Source organism: Falco peregrinus, chromosome 13, assembly GCF_023634155.1.
Source record: "Falco peregrinus isolate bFalPer1 chromosome 13, bFalPer1.pri, whole genome shotgun sequence".
NCBI classification, from domain to species: Eukaryota; Metazoa; Chordata; class Aves; order Falconiformes; family Falconidae; genus Falco; species Falco peregrinus.
This window is the reverse complement of record NC_073733.1, coordinates 4,408,013-4,432,347: the sequence shown is the minus strand read 5'-3', so window position 1 is coordinate 4,432,347 and position 24,335 is coordinate 4,408,013. Positions and strand designations below refer to the sequence as shown.

Sequence of the window (24,335 nt, the reverse complement as noted above, 5' to 3'; positions counted from 1 at the left end):
TATAAAGATTTCCATCACCATCTCCTTGCTGAGCCATATGGTTTCGATCCTACTTTGCCAAGTAACCGCCAGCTTCTCAGCTGGTGCTGACCCAGCCAGCACAGACCCAGCAAGGGAGGACTGTTCCAGTTCTCTGCGCGAGGTGGCCACCACTGCCGCAGCCACTGGATTCCTCAGCCTCTTCATGGGTTTAGTATTTCAGCTCCCTTGCGGCTGAAAAGCTGAGGGAGGAAAACACTGTTCCTTTTAACTTGGCACCCAGGAGGTGAAGTACAGGGCTGCCCTGTGGGAAGCCTGTGGCAAATTGGCCACCATCTCGTGGACTCTTGAATTAGCATCCCTGAAAGCACTGGGATAGTCCTGAGTTTCCTTTAGCTCAGCTGGAATGGAGCATGGCAGCTCCCCGCACTCTTCGGTTGGCTCTGGATTAGGCAGGTGTACAGCCGTGGCACTAACACGCAGCTGAAACCTAACGCTGAGATGACGTAACTGGGCAGCCAGGCACTCTGGCATCTCCACCTTTCCACTGGTAAACAATCACAAGATAATCAGTTACTTAAGCCCCTCTCCGCTACACAGAGGTAGGTGCACAAGGGCTTCTGCCCCTTCCCCTCAGTCCGTTCCTGGGATGCAAATCCTCCCCGCGCCCCCTTGGGAAGGATGGTGTGTCACGACACCTCGCATCTTTCCAGCCGGCACAGGAAGGGCTGCGTGTGCCTTTCTTGTGCTTTATTATACAACAGTCAGTGGGCTAAGCTGGAAATCAGGCTGCTGCCTGTCAGCCGCAGATACAGATGGCTGTGACAATGCCCTCAGGACCAGGCTGGCTGGCTGTGGCTGAGTGCCTCCGAAGGAGTCACCAGAAGCTTTCCAGTTGTGCCAAGAAGGCTGGCAGAAGCCAGCGTGATTTCTGCATCAGTAGTGGGACTGCTTTCTGCTGCTGTCCCAGGAGGTGCCAGCAGCAGCCCCCCAAGATTAGGAAGTGCCCAAGCTGTAGTACCTTCCTCTAGGACGGAAGCAGGAGATGCAGTATTCACCTTTAAAAGGTGCTTGCTGACATCCCTTGTTTGCAGCATATCGAGTAAGGGAGGCTCGTTGCCTTAGAGGCACAGGAACTTCAAAAGTGCTTTTTTGCTGTGTAATTAGCTGCGCTGCAAACTGTAGGAGAAATCATTAAACTCTATTTAGTATATTTCTCTCTCACGTGCCTCTTTCTTGCTCTTTGCTAAACCCAGAGCAGGAAACAGCACAGAAAATATATCGGTGATGGCTTTCAAGCAGGCTAGCATAACAAAATATATACCCTTGTGTGTCCTGAACAGAAAGCATTGTAGAAGGAGGGCTGGGAGAAAGTTAATCTTTACAGAACCTGACACAGACAACTCTTGCGCACTTTCAAAGCTGTTGATTTTGTAATAGGTGTTGGGCAAACTGGTAATAACATCAGCAGAGCTTGGGCGTTTAATGACAAGCTCAGAGAAGCAAGCAGCAAAAATCCAAGCAGGCTATTTGAGGTAAATGATGATTGATATTTTTCAAAGAAAAATATGTCATAGAAAGAAAAAAAAAAAGTCTATGAGAAAAATCAGGGACCTACAAAGGCAATTAATGCATAGGTAATTCAGCTGCAGCTGACAACAAATGACTTTGCTTTCAAAGCTGGGGATGACATACTGAAGGATAAGAACTTAATAGGATCAATTTCAAAAATAATACAAGAAAAATTACTAAAGGAGGACAATCTAGCATTAGAAAAAGCAATTAGAACAGTTAGGGAATGAGACAGCCAGAGAAGAGATGAAAGTACTGGCTGGAGCAGAATCCCACGCTGCAGTGGGCAGAGCAGACCGAGTCCTGACCAGACGTTCACGCCAGGGAAGCTGGGGTGGCCCCACGGCAACACACAGCTTTGAAGAGGAGCATGTGGCAACGCTCTGGGGACACCAAGCCCACGGCAGATGCAAACCACCACATACGAAGTGCAGGAGCACCCAGAGTGAGGGAAAACATGCCTGGAGAGCCGCAAAGCAAACCCCGTGCACGAGCACGTTGCAGGAGAACGGGCAAGGGCAGGGCACGCGGCACGGGAAGGGAGCGCGGCTCCCCGGGCAGCAGCTCAGCCGGGGGCGCAGAGCGTTCTGGCTCTGGCACCCAAAAGGAGAAGGGCATTCGTGAAGCGTAGGCAGGTCCTGAAGAAATACCCATAAATTAATACCAGCACTGGGATACAAGAAAATTAAATTCTTGGGCCAGGATACAGGTAAAGACTTGATTTTGGAAAAGAGCTATCCTTATCTGGTAAAAGGCAGAAGGCAGCAAGGCCCTGAAGTGAGGAAATTGAACAGCACAAGGGAGAAAAAACTCAAAATCTGAATTTTTACATAGCAGACACTTCAGATAAGCCATCAATGGGATTGTGAGCCTTAAAAACTTGAAAGCTGGATGAAGATCCCAGTCATGGTAGAGCCCATAAAAGGACTCACTGTAACAGAGGAAGTCAGGAAAAGCTTCCTTAATTTTGCCGTGCCCGAGGTCCATCACTTCAAACACATCAAGGGAATGGCCAGTTCAGTGTCAACAACACACAGCACAGCGACTGCATTTATAAGATGAATAAAGGACTCCCTCCTGTAAGCATAGGCAAAGAGGCTTGGGAATTATGGAAATGGGGTAGGTCACTGGTTGTAATGGCAAAGAAAACCACTGGCTTGTGAATACAGAAGGTCAGGTGAAGAGCAGAGCTCTCCCGCCCGAGTGACACCGCAACAGGCCCATTGCATGAGCTGTTCCACTGGCCATTGCTTCCCCAGAGTGGACCTGCACACCGTGAGCTGGCTGATTTTCCCAGCTCTGGGGAATCAGTTTGTACTTGGAAAATGCATGCTTTAGCATCTCTGCCATCGCTGCTATTTATATCTCACATGTGCAGAATATATTCATAATTAAAATTTTTATTACAGCTTGCAATGCACTACGTTCCACAACGTATTTAGGTTGTATGTATGTATCAATTACCTTCCATCTCCCACCAGCATACTGGATGGAAACAACGATAGCTAATGAGAAGGCCAGGGAATATTATATTTGAGAAAACACAGCAAACTGTGGATTGTGCTGGTTTTAGTGCAGTTAAATTATTTGAACTGACACCTTTTTTTTTCCTACAGTCATATTCCCAGCAAAGTTCAGTTTTTATTTTAATAGTCAAATAAATCAGAGCAGTAGGAAGGTCAGGCAGACAAATAGTTCTCTAAAAAAGTCTCAGCAGGAAGAAACAATAAGAAAGATATCACTAAGGCTTTGTTCTTCCTGCCATCCATTCTCTCCCCTTTATCACTGCCTGATAAGAGCCTCTTTTCATGCTGAAAGTCAGAGAGATAAGGTGCATCTATGCTGATAATGTTAACTACCTCCAGCCAGGTCAAAATCAAGTAATTCACACATGCCTGTAGCAGAATGGTGGGCTGAGAAGGTATGTCTAGCTCAAAGTGCTTGAATGTTGATGACTCTATTAGTACCGGCAAAAAAAAAAAAAAAAGAACTTTGCCTCATTTCTGCTTGCACGATTTCCAGAATATTATCTCTGATCTTTTTCTGCATAGCCAGTCAGCCTGGGATTTGACTCTTCCAAGGAAGAAGAAATGTCTTGAAATTTATTGCTGGACTGGTGGGAATCAGACATGAGGGAGAATCCAGTACTTCTCTATACCCCTCTTTCTTTATTTCTTGGTTTTGTTTTGGTTCCCCCCCCCCCCCGCCAAGAGAAATTAGCCCCAAGAAGAAAACAATCCCAGTTTGGATCCACATGTGAATTTCAGATCCCAGGGTCCAGTCTGTACATTATAAGGATGTGATTTCAGCTAGGAAATCTGATGTCAGCTGCAACAAAGGTATTTAAAGTTCTAACAGTTTAGTTAGCGTGTTATTTAGGGCCATTTGTAACTTTTAGATCTGAGCCCTGATTACGAATGTCACAAGGCACATTTGACGGTCTTTGCCACTGACTCTTCTGCTACAAAAATGTTTACCAGAATATCTGCTCACATGGAGCTGACCAGAAAGATAGTAACACAGTGGATTCATGACTGGTCTGATGCTGGGAGCTGGCTTCATGTGTTGCTGGATTTTCCCTGAATCAGAGCTCTAAGCCTCACTGTACCTCCTTATGCTTTACAACCTTTTAATGCTCATATATACACAGCCTTTATATCCCTTCCTGAAGTAAACAAAAGAATAAAATTATTATTCCCAAACTTCCATAGTTAAGTAATGAAACCAACCATGTATGTATATTCAGGTACCAAATGCTTTAGTATTTTGCTCTTTTATGACCAGTCATAAACTGCCTTTTCTCAGCAAAGGAGTGGAGATGGACTATGTCTTTTATTGAGCCTGTAAAGGTCACGGCACCAGTGGGAGAAGCAGGTGCCCGACACCCCTGGAAGTTGCGCAGTCACTTAAGTGCAGTGCATGAGCTTAGCTGCCAAAAATTGCTCAAAAATGAAAAATCCTAGCTAAACATCCCAATCGTTTAAATATATCCTTGAGCCAAAAGAAAGGGAACCCTTATAAATGGATGAGATCACTCCAGCCTCTAAGTGAATCCCGAGCGTGCAGACAGCACTGGTTCAGGAGGTGAAGCCCCTCTTTCCTCCCCAGATTCTGAAAGCAGGGTCTGCAGCTGGGGAGCTGCGGGGGACTGGACCAGAGCACAGAAATGCAGACAAGGAGCCACAGCATCCAGCTTATTAGAGATCTTCCTGTTTAATTGGATGGAGATGTACGTATCCTATTTCACCTATATAATCAGCATCCACTTATTTGCTAGATTGCAGCGTGTTGAAAAGGAAGTCTGTGAAGAACTGGCATCTAAAAAGTCACATTTCAGAGGATGCTTAATATAGCTGTTTCCATTGCTCAGTACCAGGTGAAAGCTCTTCCCAGATACATCCCTTTCAGTTTTCCACTGCTTTTTCCCCAGTGACATTTTCCCTTTATCTTTCACTTTTCCTCTTCTGTCTTTTTAACAAAAGTCCCCTTGATCCAAAAGCACAAGATAATGCTGACTGAGTTTGTCAGGCCTAAATAAAAGATGGGATAATGCAGGGGGCTGCAACCTATGTGGTTCCATCTGGATACTTCAACTTCTATCATGTAGCAAGAGCAAAACTTGCTGTGCTGCTTCGCACGTAATGGGCAGAGAATTATTGACCTGTCATGCGGGGCACTGGTGTGTTAACTACACCAAAGAAAACACAACCCACCCGTATCAGTGCCAGCAAATTCCCTGTAACATCTCAAATCAGCCAGGGGTCATCTACAGATTGCAAGCTCATCTTCTTTTTTACTTAAATGTAATGTTTCTGCTCCTCTAAATAAGCCCCGGAGTGCTTTTGCCATGGTGGTACACAGGGTCAGATAAATATCTGGGTTTTCAAAGATCAAAAACAACAGAAGGGATTAACCTTCTGATCCTGCTGATAATGCTCATATGAAGGGGATTTGCAGGATTGGGCCCTAGGATGGAGAATTAGCTTTGTCTAACAACAGAAGAAAGATGCAGCATGTGAAGTCAGAGCACATCCAGTGCTTCCATTTAGAGGCTCTGCGAACACCAGATGAATATTAACAACTTGATTCAAGTCCATGGGTTATATGTAATTAGGCCAAAGCCAGCAAAAAGACAAACAGTTCTACACCTTCAAATGAATACTTCAGCTTGCTAACAAAAAGCAATTAAGCTGCCTGCCAGTCTAGAGTGAGGCTCCAGGGCTAATTTCGCAGGCCTCTCGCTGTATGCTAGCATCACAGCACGCAACTGCTGCAACGTATTTCCCTTCACTTTCAAATAAAAATCTGCTGGGAGGCCCCCACATCCAGCCACAAGCTCCAGGGAGAGCGCCCAGCCTTGGGAATCAATCCCACTCCTCCAGAGATGTGCTACACTACTCAGGAGGGAACTAGAGAGCAGGGGTCCAGCATTTCTTCACACGTATTGCACTCTGTGGGGAAATGGAACAGCAATCTGCCTGCCCAAATGTCACAAAAGGCACCAAGTAAGTTCAGGAGAATTTGCCATTTCAATTAAATGTTACTGATGACACAGATGAGTTTTGGGAGTGCAGTAATTGAAATCTGGGGAATTACAGTTGCACTGTAGAACAAAAAAAAAAAAGACTTGAGGGTATTACTTGCACCTAGAACACAGGGTCTGCACATGGACAGTGACCAGCAGGATGTGTGTGTTGGTCAGCTGGAGCCCCTGAGGGCCATAAAACCACGGGCCAAACAGCCAGCAAACAAAAAAAAAAGAGGCATTTAAGCCCCTTTCTAGAGCCTAGTTGTTTTGTTACACCATAAAAAGCTTCAAGAGACATTAATTCCAGCTCATATTGGCAACAAGAGTACAGCAAGAGCATAATTTCATTTCCTGCAGTATGACGGAGTTAAAAAACAAACATATCTTAATTACTCCTAAGAAATTCGAATTAATGGTTCTGAAATGGGGTTTGTGACATAAATGTTTCCTGATGCTTTACAACAGCTTCGATTTCAGTCCAGGCTTTGGAGCTGGCCTTAACTCTATCTGGGTTATATGGGGGACAATCTCCTACCCCAAAACCTGCCACAGGTGGGGACTGTCCAGCTCTGTATCTTGAACTAAGTTTATTGATTCATAAAATTCTTCCTTAGCAAAACCACCAAGAACTATGCAGGTCATGAAAGCAGAGGAGGCACATTTTTTTGACAGTCCTGAGGATCATAGATCAGAGTGGGGAAGAGAATTTCTACTGCTGTTGTGAATTAAACTGGGTAACAATTACTGTCACGGTGCTGCGGGAGTTCAATTGGCGCAGAAAACTAGAAGAATTCTTGTGTTTTGTAGACCAAGAAAATTTTGACATGACTTCCTGGGGAAATCCAAAGTTATCTTGGAAACAATGTAATAGGGAGCTGAAAAATCTTTACATTCCCCTGTGCTTTAATTTTTAAGCTCTTTACTCTGCAAAAATTGAGCAAGTTCCATGTACAACATCCCTACACTTCGAATCAAGATTTCCTGAAAGTGATCACTTCTTCTTAGCTGCACACACCGTTTCTATTTACTGTACAGCTTTTGTTTTGCTATGCAAAATATTTATCATTTTCACTCCTGTCCTCCAGAACACATGCTAATCCACGCTATTTCATTCCATCATTTCAAACTGCACCCCTAGTTTGGTGTCCAGTGCCCATATTTCCCAATCTGAACACTGACAACTACGTTTCGATTCGGTCATATGCTCTGCTCCAGACATAGGCTTAACAAAATTAAGCATGCAGCTGTCCTCTGCAGTAACAGCTGTCCAGATGAATCAGCTTGAAATAACAGACACACACAAACCAACAGCAGGATACAAAATACAATATACAAAACAACTTCATAACTTAATACATACCGCTAGGATGAAGTCATTATTCCAGCATCACACCTACACCACATATTACACACTTGAAGCTGTAACACCATCCCTTTCATGCACAGCAGTTAAGAGGTGATTTTTCTCAGACCTACTTTGGTGTGACGCTGTCCCTAAGGTATATTAAGCATCATTGTACTTTCCTAAAACATCTGAAAGCTCTCTCCTTAACCTGTCAGTGGGATGCCTAGTGCTGCAGTGCTGTTGTGCACCACTTATTGCTCTAACTCACCTGGAACTCCGATTACGAGTTCACAGCCCTATGGTTTTGCTCCTGAAGATGGGTCTTAGTTGCCGTTCTTCCATCGATCTTGATTCCCATTGTTCCTTCGGCTGCGGAGTCAGAACTGTTGGTACAGTTCCAGTGACTAATTCCTGCATGGCTTCCCAGAATATCATGGATGTGTCCATAAGGAACATGCTTTCAGAAAATATGCATAGATGGCTAATTCCCTGCAAAATAAACCTGCACCTAGGGCACCAGAAAGGCCAAAACGCACCTGCACCCCAGGACCCCCTGTAACATCCACTATTACATTGTTTTGAAAAAAATTACAAACTAGCAGAAGGATTGTGTAACTTCAGATGCAGCCAAGTGGCAATCCTATGAGAAATAGCCTATCACATAAAGTGTCCTCATTACCCACTCCGTTACTTTCTGTCATTTTACGAATGATGGAGCCACCTGGCTACTCTCAGATAAGTTGCATTGTCCTTCCTCTTGTCATCATGACGTATTCCTCTTCTATTCATCAGGTGATGGTATTTCTGTCACGTCTGGGAAGGTATTGAAATGAGAGACCTGGCAGCGCGTAACATCCAGTTGCATTCTGTGCTGCTTGTATAGAACATTCTGATCTTCACATATTGAAACAGCGCAAAGTGTATGGAAATTCTGGTGTGCATTTGGATTTTGTTTGCTTTGTCAGTGAAACCAACCAGCTCTTGACAATGGTTTGGCAAAAGAGAAAAATGGGCTGTATGAAAAAGCCCAATATTGAAACTGCTTCAGGGTACCCCTAGAAAAATATATTCATTCAAGTCTGAAATAGCTTAGTAAAAACCCCAACAACATTATGGCAGAAAAATTCTTCCTTCTGAATCAGAAATCACTCAAAGCCTTGTGGAGGTTTTACTCTTTGCTTGCCTTGCTCTGTCTTCTACAGACACCCTGCGGTTTCATGCTGTGTGCAGACAGCGCTTAATTAACTTTCCCAGCCCTAACCCCCATACTGGGGAGGCACAACGAAGAGCAACGAAGGAGCAGCTAAGATTCTCCTTTCTCTAACCTCTCAGCAGAAATTCATGTATGTATGAGACAACGGGGGAAAAGCTAACCTGAAGAGTAACTGCTACAAAAGTATTAACATATTTGTCCCTGGAAGAAAGTAGGGGAGAGAGACTGTTTACAATGCTGCAGTGCCACTGGCTCATTAACAAGTGGAATTAATTAAGATGTCCTAACCATTCTACTGCAGGGAAATCAACTAGCAGAGATGCACTCTCGTCCCTGCTATCTAGCTCATTTTATTTCTCTGCAGAGTCCTGCACACGGCACAAGATTTTCTACTGATGTATTTAAGAAGGAAGACCTCCACCCAGCTCCAAGGGCTGCTTTCCCCTCCTCCCTCCCTGGAATGCTGTCATTCCATGGGTATTCGATGTGATATAAATACCAGGAGGAAGAAATGCCCAGTCTAGCAATCAGTCTACTGTGATTCAGAAAGGGGTAGACCTGATTACAGGAGGTTAACAAATGACCCACAGATGTAAAGCTCAACACTTATTAATTAATTGTTTTCTTCAGGGAAGAGATTAATTTATGTTTGCCCTTAGAAGACACATGAAGAAAACTTGTCCCCGGGAGAATGCTGTGAGCATGCAGAAATACTGGCTTCCAAAACCAAGCTGCATGCACTGCTCAAGAAGAGGCTGGAAGTGACTGCCTCTTGCCTTCCCAAGAAATGTCACTGCTCTCAGCAGCAATTGCAATATGACAGCTTAAGTGACAAAGAAGTGTCCTGTAGCATTTTCACTGTCATTCTGAGTAGGGGGCTCACGCTGAACTGCATGTTATGCCTCGGTTATCTGGTGAGTTCAGTCCTTCACCCTCGGGTCTCTCCCAAGCCCACTTCCTGATGGAGCAATTCACTGTTCCCAACGGCTCCATACACAAAAACATTGATGTAACAGTCCGCTCTGGACCATTCACTTCAGTTAATTGTTATGATGGGTCTCTCTAAGTCATGTGAGATTGTTTGTAATGTGTCATTGCATCACTCACATTATTCAGGGAAAAGAATGATGAGTGGTTTGCATCCCAGTGAATAGCAAATACTGCTATTCTTACGCCAATCTTAGGTTTGGGCTTTGTGTCAGTGACAAGCCTGTGTGATGACAATAAAGGAAGGGGAATGGGAGAAAATGGCCAAGGAGAGTATCTTTGTTTTCTGTCCCTCATTCCAGTCTCCCTGGAATGTGAGGAGTAGCACCGAACAAAGAGAAAGCACTTAAAGCATTGAAACAGACTGATAAAGCAGTGATGCCTTTGTGACAAGCTGCTTTTCAGCTCATTTGGAAGGTCAATGGTCCAGTTTTTCTCATACTTTTTAACATGATAAAGATCAGGTGTCCAAAAGCATCACCGATTTGACTGGGTCTGTGCTCAGTTTGACTAGATAACTAAATTCAGGAGCCACTTGAATCAGCAGATGATCAACAGCAGTCGTGGAACCTGTTCAAGCAGAAAACCCGATGCTATCCTCCTCTGTGTGCTTTAGCCAGGAAAGGATCTCACCCATGTACTTCCCCAGAGATTTGTCCAGGAAGTTGTGAATGGAAATAGTAGGAGAGCTGGTGCTCATTCTTCTTCTCCCTCTTGTTTTGTCTTCTGTCTTCTAAAGTAAATGCAAGAGTCACCCAAAGCAGAGATGTCTCTACTCTGCCTGTACTTCTGAGTGACCAGCTGAGGACACTAATGACTTTCCTAACTCCTGTAACTGTTCACGGATGAGGTAACACTCCATCACCTCACTATCTCTGAACCTATCATGTGTAGGTGTCAGGTGTGGAAAGTAAGTGCCCACTGGTTTACCTTAAGCACTGTGCACACACTATTTATCTTCCTTCCATACCGTTTCTGTGTAGCTTACCTGAAGAGCCTTAAAATGCTGCTTTAGTTTTCAATCTATTGACAAATTTAATCCTCAGTGTACACATTGGCTTTTAGGTACACAGAATGAGATTACAGCGGAGACACCAGTTCTGAACATTCAGAGGAAGATAAAGTTAAGCTTGAAACTGTCTCTAGAGCCAAGTGGCAGCCCTGCGCTGCCTCAGCTCAGATCCGTGCTGCACTCACTGAGGTTACCCAGGAATATGAGACTATGGGTCTACAGAGTCAGCTGCCATGGGACTGGCTGGTGCTATAGATGGAAATGATTAATTTTCAGTGGGAAGACTGGAATAAGAAATTACAGGACCGGGCTCCTGACACCAAGTTTTCAAACAACAACAGAAAAACAGTAACAGAAGAGAGAAAGAAAAAAAATACACCACCCACCACCCCAAGTTAAAACCAAACATCAGGAAGCAGTGGGAGGGTTTCCCTTTATATACCCTCTCTGCTACAAAGTGTATCAGCTGCTAAGGATAAGGTGATCAGTGAGGTTACTCTACAGGAGAAGACAAGGGCAGATCACAGCAGAGAAGCCTTTTCCAGCTAAGAAGCATTACAAACAGAGCAAAACCTCCTCCGCTAGCATGATTCAGGCTACCGAGCAGAAATCCCAACTATATGCTGTCAAAAACTGGGGGCAGCCGTCTCCAAGCATCCCAGAAGATACACACTTGCTAGAAGCCAAACAGATGAGGCACACGGAGAACAACAAAAGCAAAAAGAGAGAGAATGAGGTAACTTACAGCAATGAGCTGGTAGGAGTTGTTCATCATGGCTATGAGCATGTTCAGCAGCACAACAAGGGAGATGACATTGTAGGTCCCAAACATAGTGGCCCCAACAAATTCCGTGAATTCATGTCTGGCTTTCACGTTGGTGACGTAGAGATTCAGCAGACCGAACACAGACCAGAAGAGTGACTGGAGGGTCTCGAAAAGTCTGCAAATAAAACCAGATATTTACTTGGCTACTTGACTCTGGGGAATGGAAAACAATGCAGGTGGGGAACAGCTAGACACAAGGGAGCCTGGGACACCACAGAGTGGCTGCTCAGTGCAGCCATTTATCCTCCCTGGGAGGCAGTCTGCACTCCAACCACAGTGACCCATGGGCCAATGCATGTGACAGCTGTGTCACATCAACCTTTGCTACCCACCTGAGAGCCCTGTCTACATCCTTGTGAGATGCAATGAGCCCAACTGCCCTGAAGGAACCCAAAGTTGGCTCTACACACATGCAAAGAACAGCCACAATATATTCTCTCTAATTAAATTGCTGTGCTGGGATATTGTTCTTACCTATAGATACAAACTCACCTGTCTAATCAGTGACTGCATCGTTAACATGTCTGCAGAGTAAATGTTGAGGGAACAAGTACAGCATGACCATGGCAGTTAACCAGCGCACAGTGCACAACAAGGCACCACAAGGTAGGAAATGTGAGTAAGCATGCCCACTTGCACCTTTTTGCTCTAAAGCAGGCTGAGAGCTTGCAATTACTTCAGCTGCAAGTGCACCAGGCCCTGCACGTGGCCCAAAATGCTGGTCGCTCCGGCTTGCTTGTGCAGCAGCTCCCACGCACCACAGCGCAGTGCCCTCGGTAGCATGCTGCAACAATTGATCAGTAATGACTCAGATGGAAGAGAGTCATCACATTAATCCAGCTCAAGAGGTTTTCTTCTTTTGAAATCTTCCTTCCATAGATGAACTAGACCTGACCTCACTGTGCTTTACAGCTGATGAGATCATCCCAGGTCTCTATTTGCTTCAGCCACAGACAACTGACCTTTCGCAATCACGTCAAATACATAATCAGCAATCTAAATAATTGCTCTATTTGGGCATCTTTAGTTTGGCTTTCCAAAATATGGCATTTATATCATCAAAAAATGACATTTATATGCCTGTTTAAGAGTTTCCATTTTGGCCTGAGGTTAGTAGGTATTTTCAAATACTACTACTAGAAAAATCAACACAAATAATTCAGATACTTTATTTGACATACCAGGAATCTGTTCTCCCAGCTTCTCTGGGCATGTGTTCCACTTGCACCCTCGTGCTTTATATGGGGATTTAGTTTCTTTATATTTTCTGGACATATCTTAAGTTTTTCATTGGCCAAAATTATAAAGACTTTTCAAAGCAAAAATCCTTTCTCCCAGAACTCAAGCTCTTTGTTAGATTTATTAAATAAGTGAGGTGGTAAAGTAAGGATTAACCAAAGAATGCTAAAAATTTATCTATCAAAAATGATGGGGTGCTAGCTATCTTTTAACTTACTTTAACTATTAGCAGCAGAAGTACTGATTAGGCTGTAGGCTCAGGGAGACAGAGGTTCCTGTCACAAAACTGAAATCAGTCTTAGCAGCAATCAGTGCATGCTCTGAATTCACAGTATTCACCAGGAATGTAATTTGGGCCCATACTAAGGCAAACATATCCACACATGGACACGTAGTTCCTCTTGAAAAAGACAGCAACTGGGTTCTGCAACTTTGCACAGACCTAAGGCTTGGTTACTCTTTTCTTGGTGTTTAATGACAGATCAGAACCACAGTCTCTTCTCAATGTGTTTCAGGTGAGTCTCACACTGCTTCAGAGAAGCAGCTTTAGAAAAAAAAAAATTTGGAAATTGTGAGTGAGAGACTATTGACTATCCCCTCCTGCCGAGTATATTTTGGATCTTAAGCAAATAGGAGAATCATCTCAAAGCTCCACCACTCTCCAGGGACTTAGAGACAGCAGGTGCTGCCTTCTGCCACAGGAACCCTCCCGACCTCCTGCAGTCCCTGGAGAAATGGCCCCAGCAACCAGCATGACCCTCCAGCGAGGATGACACAGCAGGCAGTCAGGTGTGACTTCCTCAACCCCTTCCTCCTCTTCCTCTCCCTCTTCTTCGGTTGTCAGAATCACAGCAATAAACATATTTCCAAATTGTCTGCCTGAGCAGTAGACACTTTGCTTTCTAAGGGATGGTGAGGCCAAAGCATAAAACCTTAAATTATTCATGACTTCACCTCCTTGCTGTCACAACAGAATATTACTTTTCCATGATCTGTGTTTGCGAAGCAGAAAATTTCCTCACCAAGAAAATATTAAACCCATCCTTTGGGAGTAATAGGAAACAATGCACCAGTAAATAGGTGTCACATTTTAAACAAGCTGTACAAACACAAGTGGCATCCTGCTTTTCCTTCCCTTATAAAATTAGATCCTATTGTGTGACTGCCTAGAAATGCTGGTAGAAATCAGAGGGTATTGACTGAAAGCTTTTTACATTTATTCTTTCATTAGGGATGAACTATGAGCAAACTTGGAGGTTACACCAGCTCTGACTTGAATTCACTGCAGCCATGTTTGCTCTCCTTAGCCCAACAACATAATTTTCTGTTTTGCAGGTTGCTCGCACTTAGCCAGTCACCCATGCTGTGCATCTGCTCGAGGGCCAAATGTCAGCTTGTACTGGGGGTGTTAATAACGACTATTTAAACTTTTAAGAACATGTTAAATAAATTTCTTAAGCAAGTCTCAAACAAAAAGTAACTGCAGAGCATTCCGTCCCCTGCCAGGAGACCTCAGTCCTAATGGATACCCTCCCACTGCGATTTTGTTTTAAACAAACCTCTGCCATAAAGGCTGAGCCCCCTCAATTTCCTTTCTGTGCTACATTCTCCTTGGCAGGGGGTTTAAACTGAATGTTAGGGTGGGAGAAATTGTGGTCTGTATTTAAGCGGTTCTGCACACTTTCTGTTAAGTGGTGTTTCTTAAGTGGTATCATTTCTAGTTCCCAAGATATTACATGTTCTTACAGACCTGAGGATCTTTTTTTTTCTTCCTCCTGACCCAACACTCTTTTTCTTTAGTCAAATCCTGCTGTTGTTTTTTCCACTAACCTGCCGACAGTGAAATCCATAAAACAACTGGTTTACAATGGAGACAGGTCCAAACCAGCATGCAGAACAGAACACATCTGTTCACCTAGCTCCAGGGAAAGGCAGGCTCTAGGCCCGAACTTCGTGGGTTTGGCCGTTTTGTGAGCTAGAAGCTGCCACTTAAGAAACATTGTGCTTGCCAGACATTTCTCCCTCTGGCTGCTGCATCAATATGGACATAGATCAAGAAATAGTGTTTGTTATTTAATTCCTTTGCAAGGGCAGCACAACACGTTTCTGGGGCAGGCAAAACAATTAAAAATAGAAAAAAGACTGAAGTCTATAATTCTGTTTTTTATTAGCACAGTGCAGTTCCATTCACTTCCTCCAGATACAGACAGGTTTCATGAGAAAATTAATCAAGCCTATGGTGCTCCTGCCCCGTCCTGGAAAACAGCAGCTCGTCTGGTCTAACAGGTCATGCTGCTCTGCTAAGGCTGGCCACTTCTTTTAGGGAGGAAGCCCAAAGGACAATGCTAGAGACTCTTCCAACCCAGTCATGTGGCCTCAGCCATCATCTGCTTTTGATAACGCTGCAAATACGTCACAGATCCCTTCTTAACCTCAAGCCTTCAGCTGAGGAAGGGTGGGGAATTATTGGGCATTATGACAAGTTTTATTTAATTTAGCATAAAGTGGTGGACAACAGTTTTGTTTTGCTTGTTTGCAGGGCGTAGGCCTTTTTCTAGACCGTGCTTTATTTATTTCTCTTCCCATTGTGTTTTAAGTACTGTGCAAGCAGCAAGAACAATCGGGGGGGGGCTGATTATTATAATTATTTCCACTATTAGTAATTAAAACAAATACATCAGAAAGACAATTCATGTTATTTTTCAGCATGTGCTATCTCTTTCAGCCCTGCCAGCTGTCATCACAGCAATTGCCATGCCAACATCTCAGTAAAGTAACAGCATTTCCACCAAAAAGTGTTTTGCTGGGATTTTAGCTTCACCCGGCTGAAAAAAAATCAGAGAAGTCTGCAACATCATGTATGCATAAAAATGTCCTACATGAGATTGTTGTTGTTGCTGTATCACATTATTTATTAATACCTTTTTTTCATAGGTTTATCCAGTTTCCTACATTTTGTTTGGCTTCCCCTCCTCTCTCCAGAATCAGACAAAACAATTACGGCAAAAGGATATTTGCTTTCTCAAATATACTGTAATTGCATGTAGCCATAATAAAATTTAAGTTGCAGGATCATGTAGGGAGCCTCCTTGGTCCAGAACTAAAACAATTGTCTCCCGCTGCCAGACCTAACTAAAAGTCTTTCTGACAGCAAAGCTCAGCAGAATGTCTGCCCCAGTTAACTCACACATTTCCTGCATAGTCAACGAGCTCACCTGATATTTGCAAATGAATAAATAAAGGCGCTTTCAGTGCAGTGACAGAAAACTTGCAAAGGCAGGTAAGACAGGGGACAGTGGAAGTCAACCTTAAAAACAGAAAGGAAAGGATGTCTTACGTGGAGAAGGCATTGTTCTGTTTCTCACATCGGATCCCCTTGCAGTTGTTGGGTTCCTCCGAGGCACTGGTCTCATAATAAAAATAAAGCTGGTTCAGTCCATTGGCAAAAGCCAGAAGCACCAGACAGTAGATAAAAAGGAATTTAAGGATGTCTAGCAGCATGCGTCCCAGAGAAATCTGCAAGGGTCCCAGGTGTGAATTTGCTGTAAACAGGGATATGAGACGCAGGGAACTTAAAATGTTGGATATTGCAAAGAGGGCTTCTGCAATGAGAGTCGGGTGCCACATTTCCCATTCCTCCCTCGGACGAGAACCGTTGTACTGAAAGAAATGACAAGGGTATAAAAGTAAATTATGTTGTAATTACTCTGAGATTACTCAAAAAGTCACACCTACTAATACTAATGCTTCACATGTAAATACTAACCAGGTGCTGGCGACACAAGAAGTACTTCTAAATCTCAGCTACTGTCAGACTAACATTCGGGATTCAGGATTTAAGCTGACTTGATCAGGGTAGAGACTCAGGTTTAATAATGCCTTCTCATGAACTCTCCCTACTAAATCATGACCCCCGATATGGATAGCTGTGGGACTAGCTTTTCTTTAGAGGCTTCTGATATTTTGGCTCTTCTTAGCCTATATTTAGAAAACAGGCCTTTTGATTTTTGAGTTCACTGTCGGTGGGTTCTTCAGGTCCGTGGCTTCACAATCTCCTTCTCTTTCAATATTTAAAGGGGCTCAGACTGCCTGAATGAACCCTTTTAAGCAGGTTCAGGTTGGAAATTTCCGATTACTTCTTTTTTTCTTATTCCTCCTAAATATCAACTGCGCATTCAAAACACTGCACATTCCAGGAAGAATGTGAGGGAGGGAAGAAGGAAAGCAATGAACTATTAAGCATAAGAAGTGGATGCTTTCTTTCCCTAGTAATCTCAAAGTGTCAACAGCCCAGAACCAAAATGCTTTCTTCATATTAATTTTCTTATTAGCTAATTTGTCACGGCAATTTTAGGAGAGTTGCTAAAGCAGAGGTCATAATCACAGCTGAAACACTGGATACATTTGAGTGCATCAATTATAACCTTAACTTGGTTCACAATGTAACTGTAAAAGCAGAAACATTTTCTGAGCAACATGCAGCCAGATGCAAATAGGTAGCACAAAAGAGCTGGTCGCATAAATGTAACTACTCTGGCTTAACTACACAGGCACAGTACAACGGAGCCAAAGACATTTTAACATCAAGGAATAATTGTCCTTTTAACATTTGTCTCTGCTCATTTAACGTGTATAAAAAGGCAAAAATGTACTTAGAATAATACAGCTAATAGCGTAGCCAGCGTGTTTAGAACTCCTAAAATAATTTTTATACCTTTTAAAAGGAAACAGTATCAGTATCATACTGACGGATGAGTTTGCAGGGACTTTCTATTTAAATCTGAAGGCCCAATACACGAGCTCACATTTTTTTCAAGGACACAGCTAAAAGCAAGTTGATATTTCAAACTGTTCCTCTGTATGAAGGAGTTGAGACATGATACAAAGGCATTTCAGCATGACCTCTGATTGCTTCTGACATTTCCAAACTGTTCTTTATTACATGAACATCATGGCCAGAGCCTGTTAACTTGATTTGAAGATAGGTCTTAAAATGTTTACAAACAAGCAGACATGTTAACTTTTTGCCAGTATCCAGCAGTGGGGGCGGACGGTTGCGATCAGAAAGCCTCACGGTTGCTCGCAATTCACATCTGCACGCTGACTGGACACAGCAGCCCAGGGGTGTTCTGCTAGGGTTTAGCACAGACCGCATGTGAACGTACATGAAAAAGTCTTCATCTCACATCTACTTGTAAAACAACTTGTTAGGGGCATATTTTGGCCCTTTATAAATGGATGGTATGTCCTTGCTTGGAAAACTGTAGTGTCTGTGGAGCAGCCTAGCATCATAGGCGATAGAGAAACAGAAGAGTTCAGAGGTATCTGATGAAGCTGGGTATCGGGGAAGGTTGGAGTTGTTTGGGTTAGGCATCAGAAGATGAAACACAGCAGAGATGTATACAGAACAGTACAACTAAGTTATCGCAGGCAGTCACATTTAGCCTTCCTCATTATGTGGTAATTCAATGCAGCAAATTAAAACTGATTAAGAAAGTATTTTTACCCTACAATTACCCTGAAGATTTCACTGGTATTGGACAATATTAGGGCCAGGTCTTAGAACCAGTCAAATCAAGAAAAAAAAAAGCCTCCACGTAAAAACAAGGATGGAAAACATTAGTGTCAGTATGCAATTTATTTTTTTGATATTTGGCAGAAAGCTAAATGTCCATGTAATCCTTTGAAGTTCTAAGAAGTGTTAGAATATGGTATATTGGCATATATCCCAGCCTATTCCAGCTCGAGGCTGTTCTATAAATAAAAAAAAAACCTTTACAAGTCATGTTGCAAAAGGTTTTGAAGCCATTATCAACATTACAAATCCTCAAGTTTCAGAGCACACTGCAACCTCTGAGTGACACAGGTCAGAAGGGAACTTCTGTGAGCATGCTGATTCAGAACTACTCCTATATAAGATTTTATGCACCTTTCAGAATTGTCTGACATTGGTCCCCGTCAGGAGCAGACCTTAGATCAGCCACGTTTAATCCAAGTCTGTCTGATCTGTACTCAAAGAGACATATTCCTGTAAGCATTCTTTCGTGTGCTGGCATATAGGTCTTTGTAGTTAGCCTGTACATTTCTGTAGTTCTTACAGAGTATATAAACAAAGCTGTACTTCCTTCATACGCGTGGTTTGGCTGAGTTTAAAGCCCAGTATGTGACAGTAAATTTCTGTGGATGCACAGCTCTTCTAGTCATTTGTGTGTGAGAAAGAGAAAGAGCGAGATTGTTAACATTTTAAGAGTTGTTCATGAATCTTACAAGTTCCAGCCTTTTTCTGTATTGCTCTCATTTAAAGACCAACCTTTCAAGTCTGTAATGAATTGCTTCTGGTTTCTGAATTCACTGGTTCTGAATGCTGGGAGAAAAAAGATGTAATCTTTTCCTGCTTTGATGCTGTTACAGAGCTACCTCTTCAGGGAGCAGCAACTATCTCAAAGCTTTTCCGTTTGAAAAACTAAGTCACCACTATGCAGCCTTCTGGATTTTAAAAAGGCCCCATAGCAGGACTGCTTGCTAAGGAGTTATTTATAAAAGCCTTGCCATTTTGGAGTCAATGAGCTTTGTGAAATTTTCTCCTCTTTTCCTCTCTGCCTGCATACATGCTTGGGCAGGACAAAACCAGGTTGCTTTGGGGAAGCACTTGTCCTGGTTATTAGAGGCTGGGTTAAAAGAACTAGTACTCTTTTAGCAGGGCAAGACCAAGACAGTAGCACAGCAAAACTAGAAAGCGCGTAAGCGGCCGAGGAGCAGACTCCAGTTACTTGATTTACACTTGTGTAATTACACTAACTGCAGTGAAGCTACTGCTGATTCATACCAAGAAAAGAATCAGGCCAAGCACGCGGCTCCAAGTGAAGTCAGAGAGCCATTGCATAAGGAAGTTTGCAGGAGGCCACTTGTGTCTTGTCTGAGTCTTTGAAAAAGAGACAGAAGGAAAGTGCTTCAGGCTATCCTCTGGCTTCAAAACATATGCATAAGCTGACTTGGAGCATCGGAAGTCTATAAATGTGGAAGGTGCTTTTGAGGATGAGCTCTGATGTTCATTCTCGCCACAAATGGAACATGACAGTGAAGAACCTACACGGTGTTAAAGCTCCAGCATGCTCCTTCATACTCCTTTGTCATTTCCTTCCCTGTGGTTTAAAACTATGTATTAAAAAGAATACATTGACTCCTTTGTATCAGATGGAAGCCTCCTCCAGCAGGCTTGCTTTTCTTAGGTTTTTCACAAACTTCTGATTAGTAATCTGCATATCTGTAGGACTACAGACCATAGATCTTGGCTGTAGATGTTTTCAGATAACCTATTCTTGTTTTTTCTTTACAATTTCATTTTAAAATTGTGTTTTCACTATGTCTAGCATTGTTGAAAGAGGTCCAGTGTCAGTGTGGAAAACAAAATGTATCTTTAGCCACTGAGTAGCTACAAAATGGACAAGTGAGGAAACTTCTACCCAGTGCCCAAACAATCTACTTCATTAAAGAGTCAGGATGAGAAGGATGATCATCCTCCAAACAAATTAATAAGCTTTCCAGGTGATATTAAAACCTGGACTGCTTAAAAAGCAGCTACTCTTTTCCATCTGTTATTTTGATTTTGACAATTTCTACCCTGCGTACTACAGTTCTCACAAGCAAGTTACAAATTCTCACTCCCAAGTTACTGTACCTTGACGTAGGCAACAATTTTAAGGGAGATGGTTGCAAGATAGAGGGAGTTCATTGCAAAATCCATCAGATTCCACCAGTCATGTACATACTCATTGAATCCACCATCCCACATTTCCTTGATTTCTCCCCAGATAAAACCTGTGGAAAGAGAGTTTGTTGTCATGATGAAGTATAACTTGCCATTAAAGCACTGTGTACATCTGATGTAATAAAAGACATTTTTAAATTAACAGTTTAGAAAAAAGTCTCATCCCTCCTGTCTTCTACAAGTATAATACTGCTGATTATGAGAAATTTTACAATTCTGTGGGGAATATAGTCTAGAGAGAGATGAAAAAGACCTTGGTTTCCTATCCAGGGCTTCAGATACACACACAAGGAGACTGCTTGAAACATATGTTAATTATTACTAGTATGAGTGGACTGGCTCAGATGAAATTTGTTATACATGAATTAATTATTTAAGCAACTGTATTTGGTATAGTTTCGAATAGATTTTCTGCTCTCATAGAAACTAGAAGTAATTAATTGCTCAGTTGGAAAATACTGATTTTTCCTGACTTTCTCTGCAGAACATGCAACACCAGTACCAGCTTCTGCATGCCAGCACATTTCCTCCCTGACCTGGAAATATCACGCCAAAGAAGGAAGAAGTTAATTCATTCTCCATGCTCAGTCACTGTATTTATGCATCTTACTGCACAAAAAGCCCATAGGGACTATCTGTGAAAAAAAGGTAAGACTCAGCACGAAAAAGGGCACTGCGGCCTGGCATCGCATCTCTGCAATGACTCACCTACCATCAAATACGGCTATGGGTTTTGTGAGGTGAATATTTGTTCCTGAGGCTACGGCCAGAGCCCATCATCTCAACTCTGAAATGCCTTCTGGTAATAATTTTTGGCACTTGCTAAACTTCACTATACCTCCTTGCAGCCAGAGAGGTGAGGGGCAGCTTCTGAAGTTCATTACCAGACTGCAAAACTCACCTGGCATACAACTCTAATTTTAAGTAACTTATATGTCCTTTACTGTACAATTGCTGAAGCATTTTTGAGAGGCTAAGTCCCATTAAAAAGTGGCAGCTGGGCTCCTTCGTCACCTACATGCTTCTGAGCCCCCACATAGTTTGAATTACCCAGTTTACAACATTATCCTTTAATGAAGACCTGAAATGTGTGAAAAGAGAAAACCCCAACAAAATACCCCTCCAGGTGCACTACCAACACAGTTACCCAAATGGCTAGCCATCCCTAACCACAGGACACTGCAGTGGTCACTGAAATGCCACTTGCAACTCAAGTCGTAGGATGTGAAAGTTCAATCTGAAGAGCAGATAATGTTTGAAATGAACTGCTGCAAACATCCAAATATCAATCTTAGCCCTTCAGCTGCCAGCAGCAGGTCAATGGTCAGGCAAGCACTATGTCAAGGCCAAAAAGGTAATTTTATTACAGCTGTCTCCAAATCTTTGCATGCACACAAAAAAATAAAATAAATCAATGGAGAGGAGCCTGCTGAAGAACTCGTACGCTGTATTTATAGTGAGTTATCATTGCTGGTTACTATAGTTACAGCAATGCTGTGTGTGCCTGTTCTCTCTCTCCTTTTATAGTGGAAAATATTTCTTAAATAATAACCTTTAATCTCATGAAACTGTTCTAATTTCTCCATTTAATAAACAGTCCCACAATATTCCTATTTATCTGAAACAAAGGAACTCAAAAAGAAGAGCAGACAGCTGTAAGAGGTGATTTTGAAAGGGTTTTTTTAATGGATTATTCTTCTTTCATCTGCAAATCAATTTTGCTGAGATGCCTACCATTTCCCTCAATTTTAACCATGAAGTTAAGGATAAAGTGAAGAGATCACCTAAGCTCAGAAAAGACATTTAACCTTCTCAGCCTATTCTGAAGCTTCTACCAACATATGCATTTCAATGCCATAAATCAGTTCAATAAGAAAATGAGGGTTGAGTTACCATTTGTAAGTTGTGGTAGAGCTACACAAGGAGCAAAGTGCCCTGGGTCATGATCAAAAGTGGTTTGTGAACATGTATGCAACTCTTACTTTCTTTCCTTGTTTTCCATCAGCAGTTTTAGGTTTGGCACAGGGAACAGCTAGTTTTGCTTAGCACAGAACCAGCCTGATCCCAGAGCCACCACAGAAACGAGGAGCTGGCGCCCAGTGTTACGAGGAGAGAAGAGCCAGCAGACACAGGAAAGTGGAGGTGGACCCATGAGGAGGGTTGGGGAGCTGTATGGAGAGCTCCAGAGATGGAAGTTTGTGAGAGGTGTCCTCAGAAAGCATCAGCGTGGCTTTCCAGGCCACTGATGTGTACTGGACAGTCGCATTCACTGTTACCTGACCTCCTGGGTTTTGCACTGAACTGCCCTGGGCTGTGCGGAGAGAGGCTGGACAGGAGCTATAAAGGTGTGGAAACCACCGCTCACAGCAGTGCTACAAGTTAATGGCACAGCAAGGGAGGTGGCAGCTTAATTAGAGGAGAGATCGTGTTTCTAATGGAGTCCCCACGTTTTCACTTGCTGTTGTGTTGGAGCCGTTTGAAAGGGTAAATACTCCTCTGCCAACAAAACTAAATCCAGCTATGCTTCTCTGCTCTTCTCCCTCAGCGGCTCTACCCGCTTTCTCCCATCCCATCTTACCAGCTCACCGATACACCCTGCCCTCAGGAACACGGACACCTCCTTTTCTTCACAGTTGTGGTTGCCCAAGCCAGACGGGAACAAGAGCCTCATGTTTAAGCTTCTGATGATAAATACTCTCTTCTCCTGCTGCTTATATAAGATTGCTCGATACTGGTTTGGTCAGTGTTTATCAGAACAGGGGCATATGGCAGGGTAAGACTTATCTTCTCTTTCTTGCCTTCCTGTAGGCTATTTGGGAGTCTGGGAGCCAGGAATATACAGGTTTGGTACCTGCCTGCTGGCTCTGGGAGCAGATCAGTGTGAAGGCAAAAGCAGAGACAGGCTCTCAGTGCTGCCTTCTGCCACGTACCAGCCAGCAGAACTAAGCCAGCAGGAGAAGTGACACTATTTGTTACTAGCGTGACCCAGAAGCTAATTCCTAACCCGTTCCTTGCATGGGGGAAGCAGGGAGAGAGCTGTGCCTGCTGCGGTTTACTCAGGGTCATGTCTAAAGGCATGTCAGATGGCAATGTGAACAGCAGAAGAACCCTAGGCCAACAGATCTGTTGTTCCAGAAGGAGCCCAGCTGTTTCGTGCAGTTACTGAAGCTGGCTGCCAAATCTCTTTACATGCTGCTGATGCTGAGATCAGGACTGAGTCTCCACACAGTTGCCATGGGTGCGAGTCAGGTGACTGTGGCTCAGGCATTTTTGTGTTTTCGATTTACCTAGAACCCAGGGCAGGATCATCCACTCCACGATGGTGGGAGGTGGTCCCTGCATGTGAAGGTCAGTCCTGACGATGTGCTGTGACGCCAGCAGGAGCATGAAGAGGAAGGTTAGGTAAGAGCCGGTGTGGCAGATAAACTTTATAAATGGCTTTTTAATGAACAGTCCCAGCCTGCTCTTCGGTGCAATCAGATATGCCACGGATAGCACAGGAAATAGCAGTCCGATGGTGACACAGGTCAAGAGTTTTACTGCCCAGTGTTTCCGCCTCCATCCTGGAAAACCGTCATACCAAAGTGTTGCTAGTAGCTGCTGGCAGTTTGGCTGAGCAACAAACTGAGGAGGAAAAAAAAAAAAGATTATTACTGACTGGTACTTCATGTGCACTCCCCCTCACATATGTGTTAAGAGTCCACATGGACCCTCACATTTTGAAGACGGAGGGAAGAAAGGAGGAATATTTCACTCTTATTTTTCTACATAGGATTTAAGATATCTTCAGTGAGGATTTATTTATCTGAAGCACCCTTATGTAGATCAGTCACTCACCACACACGAAGCCTTGTGCAAAAGTGATA

The 24,335-nt window shown here is 43.2% G+C and overlaps 1 protein-coding gene across 1 annotated transcript in view; it reads right to left on the bottom strand.

The window, feature by feature from the left end:
- The window catches only part of TRPC5 (transient receptor potential cation channel subfamily C member 5), a 66,745-nt gene that overhangs the window by 9,101 nt on the left and 33,309 nt on the right, over positions 1-24,335 (bottom strand). Inside the window, exons 3-6 of the mRNA XM_005238248.4 lie at positions 23,757-24,093; positions 20,380-20,519; positions 16,039-16,361; positions 11,382-11,577 (exon numbers count right to left, since the gene is read on the bottom strand). Coding sequence (XP_005238305.2) covers positions 11,382-11,577; positions 16,039-16,361; positions 20,380-20,519; positions 23,757-24,093 — 996 coding nt within the window. The remainder of the gene's footprint in view (positions 1-11,381; positions 11,578-16,038; positions 16,362-20,379; positions 20,520-23,756; positions 24,094-24,335) is intronic.